The sequence below is a fragment of the Dichomitus squalens genome (assembly GCF_000275845.1).
Source record: "Dichomitus squalens LYAD-421 SS1 unplaced genomic scaffold DICSQscaffold_72, whole genome shotgun sequence".
Lineage (NCBI taxonomy): Eukaryota > Fungi > Basidiomycota > Agaricomycetes > Polyporales > Polyporaceae > Dichomitus > Dichomitus squalens.
The window spans coordinates 131,238-143,482 of NW_006766954.1; the positions used below are offsets into that span (position 1 = coordinate 131,238).

The 12,245-nt window shown below is 52.6% G+C and overlaps 3 protein-coding genes across 3 annotated transcripts; 1 reads left to right on the forward strand and 2 right to left on the reverse strand.

The window, feature by feature from the left end:
- Positions 1-24: 24 nt before the first annotated feature.
- On the forward strand, positions 25-537 carry DICSQDRAFT_157873 (uncharacterized protein; the record flags this gene model as incomplete). The annotated part of the gene is made up of 2 exons (XM_007370660.1): positions 25-329; positions 358-537. The coding sequence occupies exons 1-2, from the start codon at positions 240-242 to the stop codon at positions 535-537; spliced, it is 270 nt and encodes an 89-aa protein (XP_007370722.1). The 5' UTR covers positions 25-239.
- A 1,260-nt stretch (positions 538-1,797) lies between these two features.
- Positions 1,798-3,415, reverse strand: DICSQDRAFT_174804 (uncharacterized protein; the record flags this gene model as incomplete). The annotated part of the gene is made up of 4 exons (XM_007370661.1): positions 1,798-2,124; positions 3,055-3,215; positions 3,283-3,314; positions 3,375-3,415. The coding sequence occupies 4 exons, from the start codon at positions 3,413-3,415 to the stop codon at positions 1,798-1,800; spliced, it is 561 nt and encodes a 186-aa protein (XP_007370723.1).
- Positions 3,416-8,602: 5,187 nt separating this feature from the next.
- DICSQDRAFT_174805 (uncharacterized protein) lies at positions 8,603-9,003 on the reverse strand (the record flags this gene model as incomplete). Its single annotated transcript, XM_007370662.1, has 3 exons — positions 8,603-8,816; positions 8,876-8,937; positions 8,983-9,003. 3 exons carry the CDS (start codon positions 9,001-9,003, stop codon positions 8,603-8,605), a joined length of 297 nt encoding a protein of 98 aa, XP_007370724.1.
- Between the last annotated feature and the right edge of the window lie 3,242 nt (positions 9,004-12,245).

Here is a 12,245-nt window from a genome sequence, read left to right on the forward strand (position 1 = left end):
CTAATCCTCTCAGCCAGCCCTCGACTCGTTCCCCGTACGCTGATGTCGTCTAGGGAGGTTGTACTCCATCTACCCCTAGGAGCGCATGAATTGAAGATCTCCAGCCCCTTCACCGCTCTCAATCGCCTGACCTCAGCTCCGCAAACGGAGTCATGCAGTACCCATGCCTCCCCAGACCTCACTCCCCAGTAAGCTGGCAGACGCATTGGATGATTTTGGTGTAGGTCCACCCCTGCGTCATGCTATCTCGCCTGGAACACCTCGAGGTCGACCAACCATGGCTTGAGCCCCAGTTCAACATGGACGACCACGAATCCGCCCGCGGCGGGGTAGGGCTCCAATCATTCAGACATCAAGCACGTTATTGGTGGCTTTCCGGTGTATACTCGCGCAGAATTCTCACACGGTGCGCTATTGATGAAGGAGCCCCGTAGGTTGGCTAGCGACCATTGGCATTTCCCTCTGCGACACACTCCGCGTCAATCACGCACCAACGTCCCCGGACCCTGCATCCGACTGACACGTCCTGTTTCATAGACACTGTAGCACAAAGAGTCGATGCTCCACCCGCGCGTCATTGACGAGACAACCCTACGTCCTTGTCTCTCTTTCTTCACGTTGGCCAGTCCCCAGACACGATTGACGGTTCGTCCAAGCCCGCCTCAGAGCACACGACCACACACGGGCTCATGACGGCCGCCGCGAGGCCAATATCCAGAACGCAGGCGGACGTGCAGGAGCGGTAAAACGATATCAGGAAGGAGTGGGACACGCAGGAGGGGAAGTAGTGAAGACGGCGGAGAGCGTACAGGAGGAGGTGGGGAGGAACGGGGACGGATTGTGAGAGTGGTGAGTGGATTGTCGTTGTTGCCGGTATTTCACCACTGCGTCCCTAGTCGACGATTCGAAGCAATGCATGACTTGGATCGCATTGCACGTCTTCGTCGTGCGCCAGTCCGGCGGCATCTCCGACGCACCACACGGACACGGTTCGGAGGAGCTGAAAAATATGAGTCTCATGCGATCTCATGTGCCCTTCTGTCTCTATGCGAGGGACCCGCGTGTCTCTGGGACGTCATTGCAGTATTAGAATATTGGTTTCAAATCAGGTACTTGAGGCTCGGGGTAGGTTGACTCGTCTTTGCGTCTTAGCAACCTGATTGCGGGAATCTGCTCACGGTGTGAGGCGGCCGATCCTGTCGATGATTCTGCCGTTCTCCGACCAAGCTGCTGCAGACTCTCGGTCCTGAAGACTGTCGAGGAGGTGCGGCCTAAGGAAGACCTGTCCACGGCAAGCGTTGCTCCGCCACAGAAGCATCGAACGGAACGTTCGCAGCCTCACGTCCACCATCCGTGACCCATTGCCTTGCTTTGACTGTGCTGCGCTCGTGAATTCCCAACTCGACCCACTCTGTGGAGTGTTCCATCTGCGGAGCACGGCGACTGTCGCGGAATAGGTAACAGGCACTCGTGAATCCTGAAACGGTGGCCTTTCGTCGCACCGGATGACAGCTACACTTGTTGTTGGTATGAGATGCGCAGATAGTCATATACGAACTGAGGAGTGGTTATATGCGGAGGTTGGCGGGATTTCGATCGAGCCGGACGAACGTTGAAATGTCCTTCTTACGGTGATCCTGTGACTCTAATGTTAATTGCAACACCGTATGTACCATGTGAATATGCCTGCTAGGAGGAGAAAAAACGTATATAGACGATCTCATGATCCAAGGAATGTATAGACAGCATCCCGCGAAGACACCACCACCGCGGACGAGTCGACCACACACCCGAAGCCTACGATGCCACTTCGACCTCGTTCTCTCCTTCACCCACATCTTCGTAAAAGGACAGCTGCACTCCCAAGGAACCAATGAAGCGACTGGTGTTGCCAGAGGTCTGCGCTTGGAATGCAAGTTCCCCAAGTGAGACTGACTGAGAAGAGCCCGCCATCTTGCGCTGGGCCTTCTGCAGGTTAATGAGGAACCTCGATGTAAGGATAGAGGTCAAGCTGACATAAAATGGCGTGTCGGTGAGAATCTGGAGGCGAGATGCATCGTGGACGTACGGTTCCTCCAGAAGTGTAATCACACTTGTTGGCAGTGGTGATACTTCACTAGCGACCTGATAACCGTCAGATATATACTACGACAACCGGGAACCGCTCACCCTACTTAAGTTGAACGTCATTTGAAGACTGTTCAAGACGAGCAGCGCTCTGTTCATTCAGCATGTGAGCATCAGTTGACCTAGACATGATTGCGTGCACTCACATAAAATAAATCGTCCCTGTAATAACATCAGAGCGTGCTTCCAGTACTACACTCATATGTCGCGAGGGAGGACCTGTGGTACATACCATCAAGGAGTAGAATGCTTGCGAAGCTTCGCTCGCCGAGGCGACGGAGGGATAGCTTGGCGGTTTCATATGTTCGGAACCAGGTAACGCATAGAACGACCAAATCAGAAGCAATCAAACAAGATCGCGTCACCACCTCCACTGTCACGTCTCATCTCAGAGCATGCCCAAAACACAATGCCATGAAACATGCACCAACATCTGCCATTCACGGCGTCAGACAGCACGTCACAGAGAAGTGTAGAAATTTCGCTTACTTCAAATATGTGCTCTCCGATATTGATTGAACGGATAGGTTTACCTTTGGGGAAATATAAAGATGGATGCTAGTCCACCAGGAGAAATCTGGTTTACGCACCCACATATCTGTAACAATGGGCACGGAAGACAGAGTGAAAACACTCAAGGAAATGAGCCATCGGTAAGGGTCGGGACATAAAGCATATGTCCTGAGTGCTGAGAATGCTGTTATAAGAAGTGGCTGTCAGGGCTGTCGATTCCATAGAGAACATCGGGCAGTTCCATACCACCCCATGGGAGATACTGTAAGCCCTTCAACACAACTCCAGCAACATACATGGAGAATTCACTGTGAACGCATCAGAATGGTCAAATCCAAAGTCCATAAACTCGTTGTATACCTCTGCCTCAGTGTCAAGCATTGATTGACGCATGCCAGAAACAGAATGACATACCTCCACAGAAGAAGGGAGCGGAATGATATTTATGATTTGCCACGTGAGAGTGATGTATCGATTGAGGAGAAACAGAATGGTTGCTCCGGACAGGTGGCCTACCGTCCAGAAGAGCATCAACTCGCTGTCGAGCGTGAGGATGAAATCGTAAATAAATAGCGCTGCAAATGCGACACCGTAGGCTCATGAGTATGTAAATGGTGCTGATTGTCCTCGCAAGGAACAAACCAAGTACGGCTAATGTCCAGCGATCTGCGAAGCTGGGCGCAATCTCAGAGGTAAGATGACGTCTAGGGGCTATTGCGCTGAGCTCTACATACAGGTTTTCAGATATGGCTTGTACAGCAGAGTTGTCGGCCATGTTGAGACTTTTAAGAGACAGCACCCAAGGTCTAGAGGTATGAGGGAGGTGTCAAAATTAAGGTACGTTGTCTGGAGAGCCACATCGTGAGTCCTATTTATCGACAGGATCAACCCTGCAAGGAGACGTTGTTCATAGCCGGCAGCCACAAACATGATTTATTACATGATCAGACTCGCCATTGAATGGACTGTTAGCAACCTGCCATGACTGTTAGATACCAGCGCAAAGGATAAATTGTGTACTTTATTCGGTATATGTGTCACCCTTTCTGTCGGGAAGGTATGTGCATGCAGGCCCGATTAATTGAAGGTATCCACAAATCCAGTAAGTGGAGCGACCGACATGACGGCAGCTTACCCACATCTCAACAGCGGCCCGAATGATCAACTTCCGTCATCTCATATCAAAGATGCTGTCGAGGGAGGGCATACATGCCTCGCATATTACCTGGACAATACGGGCATAGATCAAAAAGGCCTGCTGGAGTCAGGATGGCTCGCCGTATCGTGCTGACAGTCGCGATCAGTGCGCAGAGCATCGAACAGCGAGAGCGACGGCAGCGGAACAGCGGCTGGCCGTGCGACGTAAGGCGTGGAGCGGGTACTAGTTGAGGGTAGAACTTCCCACACGCTGAATTCGGTCGTGGTTTAGGCACTCTCTTCGGAGGTGTCAGTCTCTAAACCGAGATAGGACGCTGCTACATCAAGTAGAAAGGCGAAAGCGCTTCGCGCTTTCCTTCTGCGTTTGTAGGCAGACAAGAGATCAATCACAATAAAAAAGCAGAGAATCGAACAGCATGAGCGTCCATCTGGTCGGAGACAGTCAAGACATCTGGATCTCGTCAGCTGAGATACCAGAGTACCAGGAATGTGTATGCGGTGTGGTAGTGCTGGCTGGGACTGAAGGGCCTAAGATCTAGAGTGGAGGACAGTGAAGAATTACCGTCGGACACTTCAAGTTGAAGTCCTGCGGGGGTGACTCCAATGACGCTTTAGGAGGATGGGGTGGAGCTTTACTGACATGATGATGTAGAAACTCTTCAAAACTGAACGCAAGCCAGTGCTGCTGCTGAAGGAATCCGAAGAATTGGCCACTGGCAGTAGATACGGAGTCCTGGCATCGCAACATGCGGAACGGATTTGTCACTCCTCACGTGCGCGCGTGACACGTCTGAGTGACGTGGACTGCGCTCCACAGTATCAGTGTCGCTGCTCGCCTCCCAATCAATGCTCCCTTGGCTTGTTCACGCTATTCAGGAATCTCTCCAACGTGCCTTCTACTGCTTGGTCCTGATTGTCGCTTGTGCCACCCCAAAGGCCCCTTTCACACGCTAGACTATAGGCAACGGTTGTTTAGGGATGGAAACCCCTTGCGGCATGCATGTTACATGGAAGATCTCCAGGTGAAGCGGCTCGACGCGGATGGATCTGGGCTATGTATTTGTGCAGATCCCTCATACAGCTCTCAATGAGCAAGGACCTCGGCAGGTCAGCTCGCGACTTTTAATTTCCATCTGCACACCATGTAACCGATGTAGTAGTACGTCTGCCCCTGATGCTCTCTCTGGGCGCATCCTGCACTTTGGGCAGGCCCATTATCAATTGAACTTCGAGTGATGCAGCAACATGGCGACCTTGGTGAGTGCAACCCTTCATCGTTTTTGCGTACTGCATTCCGCGACCTTCGTCCTTTGTGCATGCATACCCCTTTATCTGGATTCTGCTTGAGCATAATGTTCGCGCGACGTCGGTTGCGGTTGCCCACGCTATCTCTGCAGACCTCATTATCGTCTCGATACCACATCCAGGGACCTGCCTCACCTCGAGAACGTGCTTACCAGCTTGCGACTCTAATGATGACGATGCGCTCGTCGATTGAGGACACCGGCCTCGGGTAGTACTTCAAGCCTCCCTCCATAGAGGTACGTCTCCTCACTTACAAACGATTCAACTCGTCTGCACCTGTCGCGTCCGATTCGGGCCGGCCCCTTCTCTGATAAGAACGTGAGCCGACGCTCTCTACCTCACGCATGGACAAAGCGACCGACTGCGTCGTAGGCCTTCTCCCCCTCTTCCGGCATCCCCTGCGAGTTCGCCCAACCCGCCTCCGAGCGTTCGAGCACACACGCTCGTGATGTCTCCCACGGAGGGAATACAGAGCTCGCGCTCGAACGTCTAGCACGTACAAGTTTGGTGGAGCAATACCTGGGATGCTGGGACGGGGGCAAGAGGAAGGAGGAGAGGAAGGAGGAGCAGATGGCTAGGGAAGAAGCGAGGACGTGGAGGATGCGTGGGATGCGGGAGAGGACTCGACAAGCAATGGTGGGAGGGCGCTGAGGCCTATGGACCGCAGTGATCAGCACGTTTTCATCCATTTTTCAGTTTTGTGGGCTAATCGGCGATCATAGTGCGCCAGACACCGCGATGGCAGTGTTGCGTACGATGGTCCTCCAACCCCGCGCGCTGCTGCTTACGATCATGGAGGCGACAGCCCTGGCATTTCCGGAGGCCATCCGCAGTCCACAGAGTGCTCGTTTCCTCTACCGTCTCATTGTTCCAGGTTCGTGCTCGCTCCGCCTCCATCGCCACCACTGGCTCTGCCGTACCAGCCAAGGCTGCCCCCGCTCCGACCGCGCGCGTCCCTTATTGCCGAGGGTGTAGTGGTCAATACAATGTACTGGCCATGTCAGTCCTCACCCAGCCTGCGCCCGCGCACCCGATCTACGACTCGTACGCCCTGCATGCCCAGGCAGCGCATCACAGAATGCGGGGTCGCCTGTTCCTCCGCAGCCTGCCGTGCAACCTCACCCGACCACCATTCGGCATCTTTTGGCGCATAGAACATGTATCATGGTGGTGCCGTTCGTGTCCAGCCGCCGTCTGCTCGTGGTGTGGAAATGAACCCATCAGCGTCATGTGTTAAGGCGTCGGGCGCTCTTTGTTTTGGGGGATGTCGGAAAGGACCTTTTGCAGAGAGTGAGAAAGACCATATATCGGTGCCTACAGAGCAGTTGGGTAGTGCATTGAGCCCAGAGGTAGGTGATTCCCTCGATGGGGCATTCGGACGTTTGGCGGAGGCAGGGCCGTGCGACGCACAGTTTCCGTCGCAGAGGGTGCGAGCGGGGCGAAGCTAGTGGATTCAAGCATGTACAGTCAATGAGACAGGGTAATATATCTCTTTGCAGCGCCAGCCGTATTCAAGACAAAAATATGCGGAGTACTCATGACGCGGACGCAAATGATGTCGGCACTTGCCGTGCGCCTAAATCCTTCACAACTTGCTCTCCGACCATGAAGCTTTGAAGCCCTGTCGCCCAGCTAGTACTCGTCTATATGTGATGCGTCTCACTCTCATGCTCTCACTACGTGCGATGCTGCTCTTCAAACTATCCCTTCTCAACGTCCGGTCGAGGGTTGACCTAGCCTAGCAGTACGGCGATCTTGGTGAGTGTCCACGCGTCAGTGCCTTGTGCGATCCGCCTCCTTCATAGCCATATCTCGTTTCATCCCCCATTTGCTCGCGTGTTATGACCGTTCCTTGTCCGCTGCTCTGCCATCTCCGCAGGCTATGATCTTGACTTCGATGCCGAAGTATCAGGCCTCTCGTGACTGCTTCTTGGCGATACGCGGCACTCAACAGGGCCATCTACCCAAGAAGTGACGACTTAGATGTCGTGGCTCCGAGACCCCCGCTATCAAGGTGAGCTCCCATCTTCCTCCATATCAGATCTTCCCTGTTGACCTACGTCTGTGTTCGACCAACAGGGGAACAAGTTCTATGCTGTAACAGGACAAAGAGCCCGGGCCCCACCTCACGCGCGCCATTGAGGAAGCCACCGGCCGCATCTTGCTCTGCCTCTGGCGCAAATGGGGCTTCCTCGAAGCCTGTCTCGGCGCGCCTAGGGTAGGGTGCGCGCTCATCATGGCCGTCGCGCTGCTGATACGGGGCCCGCGCACGGGTGTGCGCGACATGACAGAGCAGCGTATTCACACCGTGAGACGCATTGGAGGCAAGCCGTAAAGGCGGGAGTGGTAGACGTTTCATGAGGAGGACATCAGACGAAAGAGGATGGATGGGACACTGGGAGGGACTTCGGAGGCGAACGATGGTGTGGACAGTCAATCGTCATTAAGTCCGGTATGTCGAAACTGTAACCTTACTTGACCAATCAAGGCTGTTCGTGATTTGGATCACAGTACTGAACATCTGTACATGGTGCGTCGAGATACCAGTTCAGAGAAGCTGAGATAGACGAGCACCATGCGACCTTATCCGCTCGTTCGCTTCCGGTATGCTTGCTGCTTCCCTCCGCGCATCTGACTGTCACGCATCATATTAGTATCTTGCATCCCCGTTCAAGTCAGGGAGGTAAGGCGCGTCCTCGAATCTTCGCAGCTCCATCTTGCACAGGTCCGAGTCTGTACGCGCTTTGGGGCCGACGATGCTGCCCACTTTCCAGCCTCCTTGAGCTGAACTTGCGCGAACTCCCTTTCCTGGAGATCTTCAAGGCGTGAAGGTGCAAGAGACACCTCTTCCCGGAAGGAAGCCACATATGCGTCTCAAAGCCGTTTTTGGCCTCGCGCTCATCATTGCGGGGTGGGCGTCTTGCTCGGCTATTTTGCCCTCAATGTTCTTGCCACTGCCCTAGCTCAACACCTTTGTAAAAGGTTTCTGAGTGCAGAGCACAGAAGGTCACGGTAGAGGCAGTCACGACTTCCCACTTGGTCGCTATACCAGCATTGCACACTCTCCGTCTCGTCTCACTGGGTGATGGCTAGTCGAGCCGTTGGCGTCATAAAGGTGGAGTCTTATGTCCGGACTGCAGTGCAGGATCGGGCTCAGACAGTCGTATCGATAGGATTGCCACCAAGAGTGGGAGAGCAGGACGAGCTATCAAGTGTATTGCGTGGCTTCTCCGATATTCAATGATTCTGCGACTATCCGCGCTGGTTGGCCTCGTTAGTGTTTATATCAGTAGCCTGGCGGAGCGAAGCCCACTAACATAAGATTGAGAAGAACGATTCTGTTGTTTATTTCCCTTGATCTGTACAAAGCGACTATGGTATAGTCGAAATGAGCACCCCTGTGTACGGGAGATGCCAAGAGCCAAGAAATCTACCCTATGGGTAGCCAGCCTCACGCCAAAGATTACCATTGCTGATGAATCAATCGAACACTACAAGCCTACGATGCAACTTCGATCTCGTTCTCTTCTTCGTCAACATGTTCGTGATGCGAGAGCTGTGCTCCCAAGGAACCAATGAAGCGGCTCGTGTTCCTCGAGGTCTGCGGTTGGAATGCAACTTCGCCGAGTGAGACTGACTGGGAAGATCCCGCCAGCTTGCGCTGAGCCTTCTGTAGGTTGATGAGGAACCTCGATGTAAGGATGGAAGTCAAGCTAGACCAAAACTTAGCGTGTCAGTAATATTCTGGAGGTATAATGCAGCGTAAACGTACGGTTCCTCCAGAAGTGCAATGACGCTTGTTACTGCCGCTCCCGGGTTAACGTTACTAGCAACCTAATAACCATCAGAAATATACCACAACAACCAGGAATCGCTCACCCCAGTTAGAGTGAACGTCATTTGGAGAAGGCTCAATACGAGCAGCGCTCTGTTGATTCAGGATGGCTGACCTAGAAACAATTGCGTACACTCACATAAAATAAATCGTCCCTGTGACAACATCAGACGGTGCTTCAGTATTACGCTCATAAGGCTCTAGTGATGACCTTTAGTACATACCATCGAGAAGAAGAATGCTTGCGAAGCTACGCTTGCCAAGGCGACGAAGCGATAATTTGGCGGTCTCATATGTCCGGAACCAGGTAACGCATAAAACCGTCAAATCAGACGCAATCAAAGAAGACCGCGTCGCTATCTCCACTGTCACGTCTCCTCTCAGAATGTGTCCGGAGTACATAACGCGATGAAACATGCACCGACATCTGTCATCCGCGGTGTCAGACAGCCCGTCACAGAGCAGTGTAGCAAGTTCACTTACTTCAAAATTGTGCTTGCCGATATTGGATTGATGAATACGATGCTGCCCAAGACTGGATCATTCACAGCTGTCAGTCCATACAGGTTTCCCTGTGAGGGGGGATATGCTTGTTGATGCTGCTCGACCATGGCAAAACGGAGGCACGCACCCACAAATCCGTAACCATGGGCACCGAAGATAGAGCGAAAACAGTTGCGGAAATGGGCCATCGATAAGGGTGAGGACATAAAGCATATGTTCTGAGTGCTGAGAATGCTATTGTAAGAAGCGGCTATGAGAGCTGTCAATTCCATACAGAACATGGGGCAGTCTCGTACCAGCCCATGGGAGATACTGTAGGCCCCCCAATACATTTGCAGCAACGAATACAGGAAATGCGCTGTGTACATGTCAGAACGCATTGTTCGGACTCCCTAACATCACTGCATACCTCTGCCATAGTGTCAAGAATTGATTGACGCATGCTAGAAGTAGAGACATACCTCCACAGACGAATGGAACGAGGTACCACTTAAGACCTGAGATGCGAGAGTGATGTATCGGTTCAAGAGAAACAGAATGGTTGCTCCGGATAGGTGGCCTCCCTTCCAGAAGAGCGTTACCTCGCTTCCGAACGTGAGGACAAAGTCGTAACAAAATAGCGCTGCAAATGTGACACCGTAGGCTCATGAGTATGTAGACGGTGTCGATTGTCCTCGCAAGGAACAAACCAAGGGCGGCATATGTCCAGTAACTTTCGAAGCTAGGCGCAATCTCAGAGGTAAGATGATGTCTAGGGACTATTGCACTGAACTTTACTCACAAGGCTTCGGATAAGAATTGAACATCTCCGTTGTCAGCCATACTAAGACTTCAAGACGCAGCACTGAAGGTGTAGAGGTGTCGCGCCGGCGTCGGAATGGAGGTATGTAGTTTGTAAATGCACAGTGTATGGCCTATTTATTGACATGCTTGAACCACACGGAGACGCTGTTCATAGCTGGCAGCCACAGGCATATCCTAGCTGAAATTTAGTTTCATCATGAGAGGAAATAGTATCAGCAGCCTGTCATGACAGTTAGATGTATGCTGTCTTGCATTCGGTAGTCCTGTCGCTCTATCTACTGCAAAGTCAGATGTTTGCATGTGCGAGTAAGTGACGGCATCCACAGATCGAGCAACTGATGCGACTGACCATCAACGTCTCAACACCGAATCAAAGTTCCGATGGCTCTGATGAGCAGTGTCTGCAGTCTTACATCCAAAATGCTTTCAAGAGAGGGCATGGGTACCTCGTACACTGCCTAAACAATGTAGATAGAGAACATTCGCAACTGAGCTAGTCGGTTTAGTATACGAAGTCGATTGCACTGCTTCGAAGCATCTCTACCGAGTGAGCACGGGGAGCCGTACCACAATAGCAATGGGGAGAGAATACAACATCGTGAGGAGCACTCTGCTTGACAATCATCACGACGTCTACTGTATCTCACCAGCTATCTCATCAGCTCGAATACAGGAGTATCATATGTGTGGCATCATGGCAGCGACGAGTCGGACTGAAGGACCCTGTGGCTGGAGAACAAAGCATTCCCGGACGCTTCATGTTGAAGCCCTGCTGGATTGTGGGATGGGATACGAATGGGACTGACCGTGGCTGGTGTGGCGGTAGATCAGAGCGCTAAGCCTGGAGTCTGAACGCAAAACGGTACGGCTACTGATATATCAGGTGTCCTTAGAAGGCTGAGCTTGTGGATCGGATGAAGCGAGTAAGGATGACCATCGCGATGGGCAACGAATTTGTCACGCGTCAGGTGCACGCGTGACACACCTGCATTGCGCAACTTGGACGCCGTCAGGCTCTTCCGGCGCACTGTTGGCTGTCCCTGAACTCGTCCATCCACACTATATCGCATGGAGTGCCTTGAGATCAACCACGACTCGCTCGAGGGCCGCGTCAATGAGCTTCAAATGAACGGCCTCCATTGGACCCTCATCGCATTCGTCAACTTGGCCCCAAAGCGGTCGAGCATCCGCACTCTCATGACACCCACCACGAGGCCCATATGGATGCCGGTGGAACAGCGCCGTCGCACTTAACATGGCCCATCCACGCGCCCAGCGAGGACATTGCTGTTGTAGCTGGCTCCGAGACCCCCGCTATCAAGGTGAGTCCTCATCGTCTCTCCAGCACTATGGCGCCCGGGACTGTGCAAAACCCACAGGGGAAAACCGAGGAAATAGTGCGGTCCGGCCAAGGAAATGGAGCAGAAAACCCTGGGTGAACACCGGTTTATGGACGAGCAAAAAGCGCGTCAAGATGACGGCTTTCCACGGTCAATCTGGTGTGGTCTCAGACAGGCGAATAACCTCGGTTAGACAGCGGGTTGGAAGGGTGGGATTTACATCTGTAAAACATGGGAATTTGCACGGTTTCCGGGTGCCGGATCCTCGCTTGCGCCAGCTGGATATCAATAGGGAATCACTTATGATGCAGTACAATAGTGTAGCTAAACACGCTGCAGATTGCAGTGTTACGGTCGCATTACGGCATGCTGAGTACATAGTACAGGTATGGATATCGATATAAACTATGCAAGCTCGAGACCCTCTGGTACTCTCAACGACCACGTCCTTTTGACCCTTGCCACTCCTGCAGTACATCCATGCCAACACTAAGGACACATATGGGAGTTTGGGTAGACGGAGTCAGATATTCGGGGAAGAGCAGCATATACTCACCGGGGAGGATGCAGATATTTGAGAAGAGTGACTTACCTCATCGATATCTTTGCCAGAATGGCCAAACAACATAGCTGGACTTACCTGAGAAACTCACAACTCT